This window comes from Girardinichthys multiradiatus, chromosome 6 (assembly GCF_021462225.1).
Source record: "Girardinichthys multiradiatus isolate DD_20200921_A chromosome 6, DD_fGirMul_XY1, whole genome shotgun sequence".
NCBI classification, from domain to species: domain Eukaryota; kingdom Metazoa; phylum Chordata; class Actinopteri; order Cyprinodontiformes; family Goodeidae; genus Girardinichthys; species Girardinichthys multiradiatus.
This window is the reverse complement of record NC_061799.1, coordinates 25,994,298-26,013,639: the sequence shown is the minus strand read 5'-3', so window position 1 is coordinate 26,013,639 and position 19,342 is coordinate 25,994,298. Positions and strand designations below refer to the sequence as shown.

The following is a 19,342-nucleotide window of genomic DNA, read 5'->3' as shown; positions in this document are numbered from 1 at the left end:
GATGGATGGATGGATGGATGGATGGATGGATGGATGGATGGATGGCAATGTGAAAACTGGAGATCATTTCTGAAACTATAGGATCACTATTTAATCTTCAGGTTTGCGTTTCGTATAGGTTTGATGATAATAAAAACAAATCTTATTTAACAAAGAGTTCTGCTGGCAGAAACTTTTACGTAATCCAGCAATAAATAACATTGGAAAAGCACAGCTTTTAAAACAAATTTTAAAAAGTATCTGGTTCTTTTTTTTTTCACAAAACTCCCTCAGGGTAAGTGAAAACACCCATTCAAGCAGGACGTACCTTCATTGCTTGGTGAACTCAGAATCTACTGCAGGTTTTTACATCTATAGGTAATTAAACCATAACTGACAAAAAGAGACACATGAAATCTCCAGAAGAACCTGACTTCATACTGTTGTTGCACCTGTCTGGAACACAATGTGCGTGAACTAATTAAATATTTGTTTCTTTTTTATTAATCCCGTCTTACTGACAGATTTTTCTTCTTCTTTCTTCTTTAATAAAGCTGGCCAGGCATTACAAGAGACTCCTGTGTGGGCTATTCTGAAAGGATCCCTCATCGGCCTGCCAAAGAGGACAGCGGCACCTTTGATCTGGCCAACCTTCTGTACACGTGTGTGTGTGCGAGTGTGTGTGAGGGGCAAAGTGTGCTTTTTCATCTGGCCTCTGCAGAATCGGTTCACTCGAAGCATGCCCTAACCTCTTCTAAGTCAAACTGGTCTTTGCATAGTCCAGACGATCTGGCATAATGTACCTTGGCAACTGCTCGAATTAACCGGCTCTTCAAATCATTTTTTTGCTCGTCTAATCATAAGCAGTACCTTATCAGTTACTCATATTAGCAACATAACTCAGCATACTGCCTTGTTAAAAAAATGTATCTATGTACCACTACAATTAGCATAGTACAGTTGTTAAGGAACTAAGCAATAATGAATGGTTTGTATATTGGACTTCCCATGTCAAGGGTCACTCTACATACACAGGCATGCTGACAAAAAGGCCTTTAGAGTGGCAGGGGACCAACAGTTGGGGCAGCTGTGCTGTCAGCTGAGGCCGGTCCTATCTTCCCTATCTGTGCAGACCAACCATTCAAAACAAGCTCAACATGTGTCCGCACACTATCCCCCTCATGCACCCCTGCCTCCAAAATCCCCTTCCTCCACTTCCTGCTCAGCAGATGTGCCTAGCATTCTAGAGAAGCCAGCGTACATTCCTCACATGTTTCAGCTGCTTAAAGAAATGCTAGAGCAGCACACGGACGTGACACATGGGCATTGGCCCCGTCTTTCTCTTTACAGGACAAGCCCTTGTGTGCCTGAGAGTACTTTCATTGTCCTTTCACACATGTGCTGGGGAGTTAGGTCGATTACAGAGACAACAGCCTGGGTTTGGAGCGGTGCTCTCGGGTGAGGCAGAGCTGGGGGCTAGCTCAGGTGACCGTTGTTAAGCTGTCTCACATGGGATGTAGAGCTGTCGCCTTCAAATGAACGTCGAGGCTTCTTTTGCCTGCTGCATTGTTTGATCTTGCTACAGAGGCTTGTGTAAGGTTCATTTTAGTCTTTTTTTTATGCCCAACCATCTGCATAAGTCCAGCTATGGATGCTCACTTAGCCCATGTATGATGCCATCTTAATTAAGTCATTCCTGCATACCAGCAAGCAAGCTTGAGGACCACCACAGGTCGTAAACTGTGCAATTGTAAACTCAAAAGCATGAGACAATTTTTAAATTACCGCTCTCAATATGTCAAACTTTAGTGCCAACAGATGCTCATCGAAATCTTTACCAAAGTCACATTTCTGCCACCCCCAGCTCCTCTGCCCACAACCATAGTAATACCGGTGAAGAAAGGGGGCTTCCTAAGCTTCGGAGGAGCAGGACGTTAATTCAGCTTGGCAGGCAGTAAGTGTGACAGTAGCCGTACTGGATGCCAATAGGACAGGCACGGCGCAGCATCTCAATGACTTAAACTCACAGAGTCCACAGAGGGGGTTTATGGTCCTCCCAGGCCATACCACTCCCACCGCTATTCTCCATCCAACCACAAAGGCATCCAGCCTTTCATTTGGATGATAATGGGCCAAAAGCCGGAAAGGGCCCCTTATGTCTGCACACCATAAGTTCTGCTGAATGCTTTTGTGGCAGTGTCATGCATGTCCATGGGAGCAAAGTGGGCTGCTGCAGTCCAACAAAGACAGTTAAAGCCGGAAGAAACATAAAATAAATAAGTGGATTAATGAAAGGATGTCCCTGGGGCAAGATAGATTTGGACAAGTGCTAAAAACCTTGCGTCACAATCTCACTTGTGACATAAAAAGCAAGCAAGGTCAGCCTAAGAAGTATTAATAATGTCCATCTTAAGTAGTGAAGCACCGATAGGTCAGCCAGAGGTTGGAATTGGCCAATATTACCCATTCTCTGATCAGTAATCATCAGGTCAAGTACTGAAAAGTTATATTTTTTTCTTTACTTTGTATTTATTAAATGCACCGATCTCCCACCATCAAACAAGACCGTATACTTCAATGCACGCTCGGGTTTAATACAAATCAGATAAAAGTCATGTACATATGCTTTGATATATTAATAGAGATAATCTTGTAATTCTTACATTTTTTTTTGGATACAAAACTCCTGTCTCTATAAAGCAATCTGCCGCACATTCTCTTTTACTTTTGTAGTCTTTAGAATATTTTTAAAATTCTGAATCCGTCAAAATCTGAATCAGCAGGTCAGATCTCGACAACAACAGCAACAAAAAAAGAATAGAAATTGGCATTAGCCAGCAAAAGCGTGATTTGTGCACCTCTAATTTAAAGCAATGTTGTAGCATGACTCTTGTCACTTTGTAGGGCCACCTCAGGCCCCCTGAGAAATCATTACCGTAATGTGCCCCTGTCTCAGTCTTATACATGTTAACAATAAGTTATAAACACTGCAACTTTAAGTGCCATGAAAAACATACATCCTCAACAGGCTTGAGGTCAAGCAGAAACATGATGTGTGGAAATTTACCTGCATAAAAGCGTAACAAGGAGCCAATTTCTGTGTTGAGCCCTTCTTCTTGAACTCTCCAAGGGTCCTTAAATCCAAGCTTAAACAGAAATTCATTCTGGATCTGTAGAGGCCTCTCATCTGGACTTAGCCTCCTCACAGCCTCACCATGCAGCTGAACGTACAGTGTGGGGCTGGAATCACTAGAATCTCCATTTTGGAGTGCCGTTGGCTCCTGTTTTACAGCACCTTGCCCATAGTCTTGGATGTCAGGTGTAATATCTGTGGAGCAGAGTCTGGACAATGAGCCGGCACTAATGCTGGGTGGCAGGCTGCCCAAACTGTGTGGGTTGAGTCTGCTATCGGGGCCCATGTTTTTTGTCATGTCATTTAAATGCCCCATGCTGAGCTGCTTGTAGCTTGCAGTGACAGCTGAGATGCCATTGTTGTGGTCCATGCCTAAGCCAGACACAGGACAATCGAGCTCCAGCTCATCTGAGGAACTTCCATACAAGTCATGGCCCTCTGTGGCACTGTCAAATGAGGGGCTGAGGATGGATGCTTCTGTTCCCAGGATCATGTCATCACTCAGAGAGTCTCTGTGCTCACTGAGCCGGGCCCCTGAGCTCAGGTCATCAAACGCACTGCTCTCCACATCTGAGCCCGAGTTTAATCCGTAGCTGTCTACGCCATTCCTGTGCTCCGAATCGTCATCATTAGGGATGCCCATATTGGAGTTTAGGTCTGACAGCGAGCAGGTTATGTTATCTTGTGACTCTGATTCTGGGGTGAAAAGTTTCCCATCAACTTCCTGTTGCTTTTGCCTGTTATCTGCATTCTCCATAAGTAGCAGCCTCAATCTGTCACCGGGATGCCCACTCAGGTCTGTGGATTCCAAGGAAGTCTGCTGGTCGCACTTTATAAGTGAACCGTCTTTCGTTTGGCGGGGATCGTCATTAAATTCGCACTTGACATTGCAGTTGCCATTTTGGTCAGTCTTGGAGCTATCTTTACAAAAAATGCGTATGACGGAGCTCGACTGGCTGCAGAGTTTACTCAAACGGAGCGCCACCTCGCCGGCTGTGTTGTCCATAGTGCAAAGGACTGGCCTGGGATATGAGGACGACAGCCTGTCGTGTACGTGAATGCAGCCCCGGTGCAGATCCGCTCTCACCCACTCGCAATCCGCTGGCTGCAGCTGCAGGTTCAGCCGGTGCTTCAGCAGAGTCTTCCTGTCCAGACTTCGGGTGTGAAGGGACGCGGAGGACAGGGCCGAGCTCATCTTCGCAGTGACAGCTGAGGTGGCGGCGGTAGTCGTTCCTGCAGCTACGGTGGAGAGGTTCCTCTTCAAGCGCCGCCGTCTCAACAGGAGGGAGCTGGAGTTGCTGGCCGAGCCCCGGCCATTAGACGCCACGGCTCGGTTTGACGCACTAGACGCCGGCATGGAGGCGGAATGAGATAGGCTATTGCCGTTCTTCGTCTCAGCGCGGGAGGGTGCCGACCGTCCACCACTATCATCCGCTGGAATCCCCCGGGCGACAGAAGGTCCGCTGGGCTTCTTCATTAACTTGGTCGCGCCTCCATCTGACGGTGCATCCTCGGCGACATCCTGCACACTTTCCATCTCTGCCAGAGAAAAGTACCCCCGCACTTAATAAATAGCGCTGCGCAGTAGGTTATTGCTGAAACACCCTACATTTAAAAGCCTTAAAATGTTCCCAACTGATAAACGTCCGCCAACTAGGTGGCGTTGCCGAGTTATGCCCTTAGTTGTCATTCACTTCTCGCCTTCTTTTTCTCGTCGAAGTGTTCTCCGCGGCTTCCAAAAAAAAAAAACATTTCACCCGATTAAATCCGCTGGGAAGAGGCAGGGCGCTAAGGGTGGTAGATCGGGGCGGAGACGTGACTGTACCATAATACAGTGCTAGAATATGAAATGAACGTCGGCAGACCTCCTACGCAAATACTGGCTGATATATATTCATGAGGAAGGCACAAGATGGGGTCGCTAGCAACAACGCAGGGAATTCTGGGAAATGTGTTCGCCCCAAGGAGTATTCTATGGTTCTACTTGGGAGAAAAGACGCAAGAAATACATTTCCCACAATCCATTAGTTCTGTTTCAATTGAACAGGGCGGTGAACTGTCGAGAGGCGTAAACATAGCTCCTATAAATGTTTCTCGTTAACCACGGGAATCTGTATGCTATGGTTTTCTGTACTTGTTTAATGTGATCTGGTTGTAATGAAATTAAAAATACTAGAATGCCGAAAATGAGTAGCTTTATATTAAACTGTTGAACGTATGAAAAAAAACGAACTCTCAACTAACTAAAACAGCCTGTTCAGTTCTTTGTATTACAACTAAATTACCTTCGAGTCGATGGCTTAAATAAACTTGGTTGTGTGTGGTTACTTGCGACTAGTGGTGGCGAGGGAAACTACTTCGGCACCATCTCATCAGGACGCCATTTCACAAGGCCGCTACGGCTCAAAGTACTCGCTCTCATTTTGTTGTATTTGTTGCCATCTAGTGGAGGATCGTATTTTTTCTCTAAAATTCGCTAAAAAAAAAAAAGTTTTGAAAATATCAGAAATGGTTTTTTTTACTATGGTTTCCATTGGTCGATTTGTTTATCTTGCTAAAAACAAACAAAAAAAACCCCAATATTTTCAAGTCGCTTCGTGTGTCACCATATTAGATTATTTTAAAGTAGATATTTCTGGGAAAGTTTGAAAAAACATTTTCAAAGAGATTATTACCTTGGTAACCTTTCATTGTTTCAGTGTTCTATTTAATTGACCAGAAATATATCTAGAGATAGAGAAATACAGGGGTTGGACAATGAAACTGAAACACCTGTCATGTTAGTGTGGGAGGTTTCATGGCTAAATTGGACCAGCCTGGTAGCCAGTCTTCATTGATTGCACATTGCACCAGTAAGAGCAGAGTGTGAAGGTTCAATTAGCAGGGTAAGAGCACAGTTTTGCTCAAAATATTGAAATGCACACAACATTATGGGTGACATACCAGAGTTCAAAAGAGGACAAATTGTTGGTGCACGTCTTGCTGGCGCATCTGTGACTAAGACAGCAAGTCTTTGTGATGTATTAAGAGCCACGGTATCCAGGGTAATGTCATCATACCACCAAGAAGGACGACCCACATCCAACAGGATTAACTGTGGACGCAAGAGGAAGCTGTCTGAAAGGGATGTTTGGGTGCTAACCCGGATTGTACCCAAAAAACATAAAACCACGGCTGCCCAAATCACGGCAGAATTAAATGTGCACCTCAACTCTCCTGTTTCCACCAGAACTGTCCGTCTGGAGCTCCACAGGGTCAATATACACGGCCGGGCTGCTATAGCCAAACCTTTGGTCACTCATGCCAATGCCAACGTCGGTTTCAATGGTGCAAGGAGCGCAAATCTTGGGCTGTGGACAATGTGAAACATGTATTGTTCTCTGATGAGTCCACCTTTACTGTTTTCCCCACATCCGGGAGAGTTACGGTGTGGAGAAGCCCCAAAGAAGCATACCACCCAGACTGTTGCATGCCCAGAGTGACGCTTGGGGGGCATTCCCTTGGTCCAATACTTGTGCTAGATGGGCACGTCACTGCCAAGGACTACTGAACCATTCTTGAGGACCATGTGCATCCAATGGTTCAAACATTGTATCCTGAAGGAGGTGCTGTGTATCAGGATGACAATGCACCAATACACACAGCAAGACTGGTGAAAGATTGGTTTGATGAACATGAAAGTGAAGTTGAACATCTCCCATGGCCTGCACAGTCACCAGATCTAAATATTATTGAGCCACTTTGGGGTGTTTTGGAGGAGCGAGTCAGGAAACATTTTCCTCCACCAGTATCACGTAGTGACCGGGCCACTATCCTGCAAGAAGAATGGCTTAAAATCCCTCTGACCACTGTGCAGGACTTGTATATGTCATTCCCAAGACGAATTGATGCTGTATTGACTGTAAAAGGAGGCCATACACCATACTAATAAATTATTGTGGTCTAAAACCAGGTGTTTCAGTTTCATTGTCCAACCCCTGTATTCTCACTGTGGTGAGTTCACCTGTTCAGGAAGGCTAAAGAAAGGTTTCTGCATAATTGCAACATATCATTTTTGACCGGTTATGTTTTCCTAGCTTATGGAGAGAAGGAGAGAAGCAATTATGAAAGGTTGTTCTTGTACTGTGTGTTGCAAATATATTCCTCTTGAATTTTTGTTTAATTTTCTGTGACCTTATTAAGTGGAAGGAAAATAATTCATGGTTTTCATTCAGACCCCCCTCTAAAAGGGCTTCTTTAATAATAGCCTGTATTTTGCTCCTTTCATCTTTCCCATAAACTCTCACCAGCATAATGTTGCCACCAACATGTTTCACCATGCAGAGGGTGTTTTCTAGACACAGCACATCACCCATGACTACATGACTTCTTAACACTTTATTTTAACAGAGACCGTTTTTCTATAAAGGCTAGATTTGTGGAGTACAAAACCAATAATCATCATATTAACATATTCCTGCTGCGGACCATGGCAACTTCTCAAGGGTTAGTACGGGCTTATTGGCTGCTTCTCTGAGTAATTCTCTCCATGTCCAGCAAGTCAGTTTAGGTGGACAAGAATTTCTTAGTCAGTATGCAGTTACACGTTATTGTTTCCATTTTCAGATAATAGATGTAACCGTGACAAAGGGTAGCCCTGTCGGAGTCCAACATGCACCGGGAACAGGTCCGACTTAGTGCCGGCAATGCGAACCAAACTCCTGCTCGTACAGGGACCGGATGGCCCCTAGTAAAGGGCCTCCGATTCCATACTCCTGGAGCACCCCCCACACAGGGCATCACGAGGGACACAGTTGAATGCCTTCTCCAGGTCCACAAAACACATGTGGACCGGTTGGGCAAACTCCCATGAACCCTTGAGTACCCCGTAGGGTTCATGGGAGTTTGCCGCTTGTATCCGGGATCTCGTTCTTTCGGTCATGACCCAAAGTTCATGGCCATAGGTGAGGGTAGGAATGTAGACCGACCGGTAAATCGAGAGCTTCGCTTTTCGGCTCAGCTCTCTCTTCACCACAACGGACCAGCACAGCACCCCCATTACTGTGGCAGCCGCACCGATCCGTCTGTCAATCTCCCGCTCCATTCTTCCTTCACTCGTGAACAAGACCCCGAGATACTTGAACTCCTCCACTTGAGGCAGGAACTCCCCTCCAACCTGAAGAGGACAAGCCACCCTTTTCCAGTCGAGAACCATGGCCTCAGACTTGGAGGAGCTGATCTTTATCCCAGCCGCTTCACATTCGGCTGCGAACCAGCCCAGTGCATGCTGTAGGTCTTGGCTAGAGGGGGCCAGCAGGACCCCATCATCTGCAAAAAGAAGAGACAAAATCCTCTGGTCCCCAAACCAGACCCCCTCCGGCCCTTGGCTGCACCTAGAAATCCTGTCCATAAAAGTTATGAACGAGATCTTGGATACAAGCGGCTGAAATGAGCTTCCTCTGTTGGGTGGCCGGGCACTCCCTTAGAGATAGGGTGAGGAGCTCGGCCATCCGGGAGGGGCTCGGAGTAGAGCCGCTGCTCCTCCACCTCGAGAGGAGCCAGTAGAGGTGGGCTGGGGCGTCTATACCGGATGCTTCCTGGAGGCCTTCCTCGGGAGGTGTTCCAGGCACGTCCCACCGGGAGGAGGCCCAGGGGACGGCCCAGGACACGCTGGAGGGACTATGTCTCTCGGATGGCCTGGGAACGCCTTGGGCTCCCCCCGGAGGAGCTGGAGGAGGTGTCTGGGGAGAGGGACGTTTGGGCGTCTCTGCTGAGTCTGCTGCCCCCGCGATAAAGCAGAAGACGACAACGAGATGTAACCGTGTTGTATGAAAGGATCAGAGCCTTGTATGTGGTTTTAAAACCAAACCCTGCATTAAACGTCTCCACAACTTTATTCCTGATTTGTATGGCATGTTCCTTGTTTTCCATGATGCTGGTTATGAACTGATGTTCTCTAGGAAACCTATGAGGCATTCACATAACAGCTGCTTTTATACTGGGAATAAATATCACATAATTCACTAATTATGTGACTTTTGATGACAATTGGTTGCATTGGATTTTGTTTAGGAGTAGAAGAGTAAAAGGGGCTAAATACTTGTGTGTCACACTTTTCACATTTTTATAAAAATAAAAACAAAAACAAACAAAAATATTCCACATTTTCCTTTACAATTATGCAATACATGGTGTTGTTCATTCACAAAAAATCTATCTAAAATGCCTTGAAGTTCGTGGTTGTAACATGCAAAATATGAAAAAGTTCAAGTGGTATGAATGTACAGTATTTGCAAGGCAGTGTATCCAGAGCAAATAACCTTACATTCATTCCATTGAACTAGGAGTAAAAACTGTAGCAAGGCCAAAGCCTAGTTTTAAGCCATTGACACCTGATGTATTGTGATTGTAACTGTACCACATTTCTGGTGTGCCTCATGTTTAAATCAGTAAAGAATTGTAAATATTTGTGATGCAAAAAATGTTTAATGTGTCAATATTCTGCTTAGTTGGTTACATGTACCAATGCTTCTTAATATCTAAATTCATCTCTTTTAATGTAAGGTGTTATTTTATTCATAGCCCAAACATTCTACGGTATTCTGCCAGACAAGTGTTCACAATTGCCAAAAGCCATAGTAGACACACGTTTTGGATTTAAAAGAGTCCATTCTTAATTTTCAAATTGGAAACATTGCTTCACATAAAGGCCAGCATTTGTATGTTGAGGTAAATATCTGATCTAGGTCAATAGGTTTATGTTACCTGCAAATATTAGTATTGGTGTATATAAAATATTGCACACAATTGGTATTTGGGATGATGGATTATAGAGCCTTTTAAGGACATAAAGTGAAGGTTTTTAAAGATCTTAGAAATAATGAGTCGCACAATTTAAATGCATTCAGAAATATAATTTAATTGGCATGATGTGTTCCTTACATGGTATTCTGCATTTCAGAAATAAAAGGACTACTTTCATTCGCTCGGCCAACTTGTTAAAGGAAACCGATTATTGCTGATATCATGTTCCTTGATTCCAGCAAAATGCCAAACCTCATGCTCAATTCACTGGCTCAGGTTATGATATAAGTTGAAAATAGTGTAAGTTCATTACTATAATGCTCCATTGTTCTGATCCTGTGAGTATTTTATTTTTAAAACGGAACCAAGCTAGAGTTCTTCAGAAAGTGTGTTTAACACAAAATACTGCATATGTCTCTTAAATGTCTGTGATTTGATGGCCTAATCAAATCCGGAGTACTTTCCACTAAGGGGTAACGCTAGAAGAATGTGATGACTGATCTAGATTGTGATCACCCCTTTTCTGGCATATTAGAAACATGCAGTGCAAAGAAATGTCATGTTTTTCATCCCCATATTTCATCAGGTCATCTAACACTACTTAGATCTTTAAAATACTACAGAACCCATGTTCCTTTGCAGACAGATGAATCAGCTTCAAATCTTTGCTGCATTTCTTCATCTCAAAGAAATTTCATTGGTAACTTCCAAAGTAATAGAGCACAAAATATTAAGAAAGAAAAAAACAGGAGCACATAAAGTATGAGTGGTAGAATACTGGTTTGGGGATCAGTTATCAGAAAAACAAAACTAACTTGCCACATCTGAAAAAAAATAAACCAAACCCTTAACAGTACAAATTACCTAAGCAGTAAAAGATGTTCAAAATGGTCTCTTAGATAACACACTAAAATCAGTGTCTGTCACGCTGAATTCAGGTTGCATCATAAGCAATGACAATTTCATCGCACCTTGTCCGAATGTGTTGGTAAAGCTATCGAGGCAGAGTTTTTGGTGGCTCTTTAAAGGAAATAAAATGCTGCACAAACTCTCTGAGGCAATATAAAACAAGCTGTTAGACCTCAAAAAACAGGCACCGAGTATGTGCACAGAAAAAAAAAGAAAAACCAAAAAGGGGGGTGGGGGGATTCACCAGAACCTTTTCTCCCAAAAAACACATTGCTCAATTAAAAGCTTGAGGGACATGAGTATAAAATTAAAGTGTATAATACAGTGCACATCTTGAGCCAAGAGTAAACATACATTAGTAACAGTACACATAAAAATAACAATTATAAAAAACAGAAATGTGGCAAGCAATCACTTAATACTTTCTTCAAAGCGCTGGAATGCATAAAAACATTTAAATTAGGTGTTTATGGCCGAAGTGCCTCTACTAAAACCATAAAAACTGATAAATAAAAAAAACAAGATTGTTGCACACTAAAAGCAAAAACCTTCGGTGAGCTGCAAATTTCATTTTAAATGCATAAGACATTAATAAATGTTTAAGCATGAATATTTTTTTTCCTTAAATTAAACCTTTCTTCAGTATCAACAAAATGTACATCTGAAGAAAGTCCGGGAATTCTCCAGACTCTCAAATTCACAGTTAGCAAATTAGATGTCAGCATTGCTGGTTACACTTAGAATTGCACATATGGAGGAGCAGGATCAGGACTACATATGATTCACACAACTCCAGAGGGCGCTGTAGTCTGAGAAAAGCAGAAAGAAAAACAAATGCACATGATTCTAATGCTGGAGGCTCTCCCTCCTTCATATTTCTTTCTAAAATCCCCGCAGGTACAGTAAAGATGGAGCTTCTTCTGATTTAAATCAGATCAGAAGAATCAACTTTCCATCCTTAAGCAGGGTTGAGCTGAATGAGTTCTTACTGACAGCCTAATAGAGAAAAAGGGATTAAAAACAAGTCCACTGAGACAGGTCCACTGGTGTTATTGATGAACCCAAGTAGGTTTGCCACAAGTGTCAATCAACTGCAAACAAGAACTCTTCCGCTGTCCAGTTTCCACGCCACTGAGCACCAGCCTGAGAGCTCAGCAGAGAGGTTTAAGAGACAGTTGAATGAGCCCCTTACAGGGGCGTTGTGCATTACCTAGAGTTGTTTTGTGCTACTATAAGGGACTGAACAGTGGTTGTCAGCATCTTGGTGAGCAGTGCTGACTCAGATGTGGAAATCCTGAAAAGGCATTTCAGAATACATGGCCTTATTGAAGAGACGGCACTGTTTTACTGTCCAGCACTTGAGGTCCTCCAGAGAAGCAGACTGGATTGCTCGAGACAGTTGTGGTCTGCTATGGTCTGTGAAACCTTAAAAAAAAAAAAATATATATATATATTTAGGTATTTCATTAAACTTGGCTTGACTTCATGAACCAAAACTACAAACTTCAATGTATTTTAGGTGGATTTGAAATGTATAGTGGAAATAAAATTAGGCAGTTTTCAAATTTGTTTCTCAAACAAATTATAATGTGAAAACTGGGGCATGCATTTGTATCCAGCCATCGTCACTCAATACTTTGTAGAACCTCCTTCAGCTTCAAGTTTTTTTGAGTATGTCTCTAACAGCTTTCCACATTTTGAAACAAATATTTATGTATATTTTCATTTGCAATATACACTATATTGCCAAAAGTTTTGGGTCTCACCACCAAATCAATGAATGACAGTGTTACAATTACTTCCATGGCTGCAGGTGAATAACGTTTGACGTGAAGAAACTTGACTGGGCTGCACAGAGTCCTGACCTCAACCTTCCTGAACACCTTTGGGATGAACAAGAGTGGAGGCTGCAATTCTGGTTTTCTCATCTAACTACGACCATCCTATTAAACCTTGTGGAAGAAGTTTACAGAAAAGTTAAAGTTGCTATTGCTGGCAATGGTGGGTCCATCATCAAATTGGACCTTATAGATTAAGAATAGGAGGTCATCAAAGTTCATGTACATATAAAAGTGGACAAACAAATACTTTTGGCAGTATAGTCTAGCTCAAGCTCAGTCAGATTGGATGAAGAGCATCATTTAACAGCAAATGTTGCCTGGGATTATTGGATTTAGGGCTGGACTTTGACTGGGCCTCTATAATATGAATGTGCATTGTTCTAATCCATTTCACTGTAGCTCTGGCCTTCTGTTAGAGGCAACTAAAGACCACTGCCAAAAGCGTTTTCTCCCAGGACTGCCGTGTATTGTTCTTCAGCTGTCTTCCAATCAACTCTGTTTAGCTTTTCTGACCCTGCTGAAGAAAAGCATCCCCATATACTGGTTCAAACCTGGTTGGTCTCATCTATAAAAAAAAACACCTTCTCCCGCATGTTTGCCGTGTCCCCTGCATGGCTTCTGGTAAGCTGCACATGGGACTTCTTATGGCTTTCCTTTAACAGCAGCTTTCTTCTTGCCCCTCTTCCAAAAAGGACAGCTTTGTGAATTTCACAACCAATAGTTCTGTCAACAGATTTTCCCATCTGAGATGTGGATCTCTGAAGCCCCTTCAGAGTCACCTTAACCCCATGGTTGCTTCTCTGATTAATGCTCTTCTTGCCAAGGCAGTAGGTTTATTTGGACGGATTATAGAAAACAAACATTGCTCCGTAAGAATGTCCAGAGCTATGGAGATGGTTTTGCAACCAAATCCAGCATCAAACCTCTCCACAACGTTATTTCTGACCTGTCTGATTTGTTCTTTGGTTTTCATGATGCCATTTACGCTCTAATTTTCCTTAACAAACCTTCACAGAATAGCTGGATTTATACTGAGGATAAATCACACACAGGTGGACTATTTACCAACTGGGTGACTGCTGAAAGAAACTGGCTGCACTAGATCTTATTTAGGGCTTTCAGAGTATAATGGCTGAATACAAATGCACACCATATTTTTCAGATTTGTATTTGAAAAGAATTTTGACCGCAGTGTATACTTTTCTTTGTACTTCGCTATTAAGCACAACTTTGTGTCCGTCCCTCCCATTAAAATGTATTAAAGTTATAATGTGAAAAAATGTGAAAAAGTTCAAGGCAAACAAATACTTCTGCAAGTTACTATAGCAATAGGGATGAGGGGTACAATTAAGCCATGCATGGTCAGCTGCAAACTAATTCTCATTACCTGGTTAAATGACGACTTGACTCATGTACTTCCATCTCATTGCTCTTAAAGTCGTTGAGTTCTTTCCTGATTGCTGCCTGCAGACAAGAAATTAGAAGATTTGGAGAAACAGCAATGAGTTACCAGAGAAAAAACGTGAAGTCTCTAAGCCCTGTACTCCAACACTTTTTCGTACACTTCATGCATTATTTATACTTTGCTCAAGGCTGTGAACAATTCCGCTGAGTTCTCTTTTTACATCACAAGACGCGCACATGTTCTCTCCTGAGACAATCAGGAGCCCTAATATGATAAGCAGCCCTCTTCTGGTCTAATTATGCTTGTGTTTTTTAGGCATGTTGAAGTCAATGATAAAAAAACTAAATATTCAAATCCCAGAATGCAATTTCAGTTTTGCAAAGATTTACCAGGTTCACCGATATTCTGTTTTTTTTACAGTTCACATTGTTTGAACTTATCTGTGTACCATATCTATTTGGGATGGACCGAGAAATCAAGTTGCGACCACAATCTGCCGATAGTAAGCTTGACTGGCCCTTGGTAACTGGCTCGTCAGAATGTCAAAAATGTATATATTGTTTTGATCCAACCACATTGCGCTAACCACAATATTCAACAAGGATGTTGAATATTACTGAAAGGAGACTCAAAGTATTAAATGTTCAGCTTTTTTCAGTGAGGTGTTTAAAAACTATTTCTGAAAAAGCACAAAAGCTATTTAAACAGAAATGATTTTTTTACAAAGCAGATCAGAAGTTTATTCAGCAAAAACAAAGGGCTAGGTTTTTCTTTGTGCGGAGCATTTTGCTCTTTTGCCATTCTGTGCTTTTGCAGGTTTGGTTGTTTCGTACCTGACTTTTTCAGGGACAAAAAACAGTTAACTGCCAAAAGACATCAATTAGTTCACCTCTTATACATGATTTGTCAAATCAGTGGAGCAGCAAATCAGCCAAAAGCTGACCTTTTTTCAACAGAACAGCTGAACGTATTAATTCAATCACTCAAACTGTATGTGGCTTTACCTCTTTATTCAAGTTCATAAAAGAAAGTATTTTACTCTACTTTGATGACTCTGAAGTCAGTTTCAGAAAAAAAAAAAGTATGCTTAGGAAGTGTGGTTCTTAAGACATGGCATGAAAGTAATAATAAAGCTTGGATTGATCTGATGGTTTCAGTGGGGGACACTGTTGTTAATCATGCAAGTCACTTCACCCTCACTCCAATAATCCATCCTCTGTGAGGACTTTTAAGCCTAGCTCACATGCAGTGCACCATATTACTACATCACATGTCCATGTCTGGCGAATCACTGCCTTTAAGTGATAAGTCCTCAGCAGCGGAAAGGTTGAGGACGTAAATCGGTCCGCCAGGGGGACTTTACATCCAATTTAAAATGTTATGTGTGACGGCAATGCAGCAAGGTGATGTTATTGCTTTCACTATCTAACGTGACTCAAGGGGACATCTCCAGCCTCAGGGAGCAAGTACTGAGGACAGCAGAACAAAATACATTCTTTACCCACTGAAAGATAATGGAGAGGAAAACGTCAGCAGAACGGCAACGTCATTAGGGGTCCTGAGGCGTGGTATATCCAATTATTCTCTTATGTAAGGGACTTCGTTGCATAGTAAAAATGTTGCTTCCCTATTGTGTTCTCAAGAGTTCCTCAGGTGTGGCCTAAGGGTGCTCTGAGCCACGAGTCATCAAAGGAAAAAAGGCAGAAGATGAGCTCAGCACAAGCCTGGCTCTCATTAAAAGTCAGCAGTGTAGATCAGTGGACAGTCAGCAGCCGGACCGCTTCAGGATGTTTACTCACAAACAGAAGCAAAACAGCTGAAGTGGAACATGACACTACAAGACAGGAGAAACATTAAATCCTACTGAGTCATGGTTCGCCTGTGTTAGGGGTTACGTCATATGAAGCAGCAATGAGGGAGCTTATCTTAAATTTAAAGAGACAAAGAGAAATTATGACAAAATTAAAAGATTATTTCAGTATAATTAAAATAGTCAAAGTAATACTAACCTTATCAGCTGCTGTGAGTCGGGTCCAGGGCTTGTCTGCTCGCCGGTCATAGTCCTGCGCATCAGACACCTCTACATAGTCACTGAATCTGATAAGAATTTTGGCTTGTCTCAGCTCCTCTACAGTGGGCCTCTGGCTCAACTGGAACAGAAAGAAAAGAAAAGATTATGAAACAGAAAAACTAGTAAATCTATTTGAAGCTGCTGGATTAGATGGACCTCAAGAATGTTTATATAATCAAGCACACAAAAGAAGGCTCGCACATTAGGTGTTATCCATGCAAGTATATTGGAGGACCGTTTTGGATCATAATGTTCTGGACGACAGGGCATCTGCACAAAAGCTTTATATTTCGGATCCTGTGAATCATCTTTTAAAAAGTATCTATTTTAGCAAGCAATACTAGGTACACCTTCACTCTTTTACAGCTAAAATCACAAATTTAAAAAGAATCTCTTACGACCTTAATAAATAAGTTGAACAAACGCTTAAGTATTTAAGAAATAATATTCTATTATTAAAAGAGTATGCTACTTCAGCCAATACAGACAATGCTTCATCATAAACCAACAAATTTAGCATAAATTAAATTCTAAATGGCACAAAAATAACAATATTTTTGTACTGTTTCAGACAAGCTGTTGACTTCCACCACCACCATGTTTCACTGCAGACAGCGTTTTCCTCCAAAAAAAAGAATTTTGCACGTCTGCCTAAAGGTTTAATTTTGGTCAAGTTCAATGGGGAAATGTACTTTTACACTCTTACTTTTCCTTCATTTATCTGGTACAGAAGGAGCAGAGTGTTCACACCATAATTTAAAAACGCCTTTCTTCCCAACTTTTGTTTGCAAACTTCAAATGTTTGGTTTCTTCACTTAATTCTTCTTTACTGTACTATACTATATTAACTTAAAAGTATAATTGCATTCCAATTTAATATTATATAGACTTTATTTAAATACTTTCTTTAAACAAAGTAGACCTCTAATTTATTGGATGTCATGTTTGCAGACACATTTTAGTGCTTGAAAATGCTTATTGATTAACCTATCTTTATTTGTTTTCATCTATTCCACACAGTTCAGTTCAACAACAGATGTGAGATTTTTCTCACAAGCAGTGTGTCTGCTGGTGAGCAGAAAGTGTTACTGTTTTATTGACACTGAAGGGAAAAACACCTCCCGATGGGGGTCAGATGATTTGGAAACCAAAATGCTAAATGAGCAAGGGCAACAAGGACATCAGGGTCTCCTGTTAAACACCTAAAAAAAAAAAAAAAGAAAAACCACACAATGCCAGCCCTGTAAAAGACTAGATTTTTCACTGTTCCAATGTTTGTTTACCCTGGCCTTTAATTTGCCCCCTTCAGTGGTTTGAACAGCAAGTGTGATTTTGCACCTTTGGAGCTATTTTGGACTCACCTTTCGTGTCAGCCTCCGTTTTATTTCCCTCTTTTCCTCCATTTCCTCCTGCTCATTGCGAGCTGCAGAGAATGAGAAAATTAACTGTTTTACTTTGAGCGCAGGGATGTGCAAATCATAGCCTTTTTGTGGAATTTTCATAAATTGTTGAAGGGATACAAACACTATTTGCATAATGTGGCTCATTAGATTTAAACTAAACTGCAAAAGGTTTCTCAATGCTTCAAATAGCTTCAATTATCGACTGCTTATTGCCGTTCGCTTTGTTCCTTGCAAATTCTCTCGAGGCATTTGGGGCCGTGTTTATAATTAAGTGGCTGACCCATTTCTTATGTGTTAAATTGTAGATTTTCACCACATCACAAGCACAAAAACATCAAACAAAGGAAGCAGTAAAGAAACAATTGTCAACAGGAATTATCCGGGAACCCCATTTTGCAAATGTTTCTCCAGTCAAACATACATGTACTGGTGCTCAACATGTTTGCACTGCTGTTGCTGCTTCTAGTTTGGTATTCTAGATGGCTCCTTACTAGAACCTTGGTGTTGGTGTTTGCAGAAGTGATGGATTTATCACTCATTTGTGCTTTTCTTCTGTTTGCTGCCTATCATGCAGGAGCCTCTGGGAAAGCAGGAACGGCTGGTAAGCCAGTCTTTGATGTGAGAGCTGCAAGGTCCCAGGCAACAGAGCTGCTTCTCTCTGATACTGTGTGTGCCTGAGCTAAGACACAAGTCTCTGTAGACATGGTCTCTCAGGGAGACCTGCTACATGCCTGCTTCACAGGAAAACGACTGACCAAGGAGGAGCAGAGTGACGAATGTATGTCAGTCATAACTATGTCAAACTGCTCCACTGTGCAAAAAAATAAGATGCACCAACAGCTGCATCCTATTTTAAGCTATAACATTTCTGAGATTACTTTGCAGCTGGAAGAAAATTCTAACACACTTACGTTTGAGGATGTTCCTTTGTTCCAGTTCCTCTGCTGTAGGTCTCTGGCTCAAGCGCCTGATGAGAAACACATACACTGTCAGAACTACAGCCAATGCAAAAGGTCAGTCAAACCACAGCGAGCAAAATAAAAAAAAAAGGTTTGTTTAATCTGCTTTGCAATGTCATGTAATCATTACATTTTGAAAATAAGAAGCAACCATTTGGGTGAATCTATGATTCATATATAGAAAACATTATAAAAAACATTCCAGTGGCAGTGAAACATATTCAATATAAAGTGTCCTGCAAAGCCATTTTGTCCTACATTTTTTCATGTCATAACCACAAGCTTCAATATGTTGCATTGGAATTTTTTTGTGATACGCCAACACAAACCTCACATATTGGTGAAGCGGAACAAAAATATTGCAGTTTTCAAAATTTGGCACGAATAAAAATCAGAAAATGGAGGTGAACATTTGTACTCTAATCACCATAAATAAAATCAGGTGCAACCAATTGCCTTCAGGTGCCACCAAGGTAATAAATAGAGTTCACCTGTTAGTACTTTAATGTCAGTAAAAATACAGCTGCTCTTTAAAGTCCTCAAGGGTTTATTAGAGAGCATTAGTGAATTAATAGCATCATGAAAACCAAGGAAGACAACAGACAGTTCACAGACAAAGTTATGGATATGTTTAAAAATGGGTTAGGTTGTAAAACAATATCCTCTGCTCTGAACATCTCAGGGAGCACCATCATGTTCATCATCTGAAAATGAAAGGTGTAAAATAGAAAAATCTACAGAAACATGGCCGTCCACCTAAACCTACAGGCCACTCAAGGAGAACATTAACCACAGAAGCAGTCAAGCGCCCTGGTAACTGGAGGAGCTACAGAAATTCACAGCTCAGGTGGGAGAATCT

General features: G+C 41.8%; 2 protein-coding genes across 2 annotated transcripts in view; both read right to left on the bottom strand.

The window, feature by feature from the left end:
• phlpp1 (PH domain and leucine rich repeat protein phosphatase 1) overlaps positions 1-5,315 on the bottom strand; it is a 65,916-nt gene extending 60,601 nt beyond the window's left edge. The window contains exon 1 of the mRNA XM_047368132.1: positions 3,047-5,315. Coding sequence (XP_047224088.1) covers positions 3,047-4,649 — 1,603 coding nt within the window. The 5' untranslated portion in view covers positions 4,650-5,315. The remainder of the gene's footprint in view (positions 1-3,046) is intronic.
• A 4,675-nt stretch (positions 5,316-9,990) lies between these two features.
• Positions 9,991-19,342, bottom strand: part of LOC124869516 (phosphatase and actin regulator 1-like) — a 66,139-nt gene continuing 56,787 nt past the window's right edge. Inside the window, exons 8-12 of the mRNA XM_047367398.1 lie at positions 18,436-18,491; positions 17,483-17,544; positions 16,060-16,200; positions 14,033-14,109; positions 9,991-12,229 (exon numbers count right to left, since the gene is read on the bottom strand). Coding sequence (XP_047223354.1) covers positions 12,214-12,229; positions 14,033-14,109; positions 16,060-16,200; positions 17,483-17,544; positions 18,436-18,491 — 352 coding nt within the window. The 3' untranslated portion in view covers positions 9,991-12,213. The remainder of the gene's footprint in view (positions 12,230-14,032; positions 14,110-16,059; positions 16,201-17,482; positions 17,545-18,435; positions 18,492-19,342) is intronic.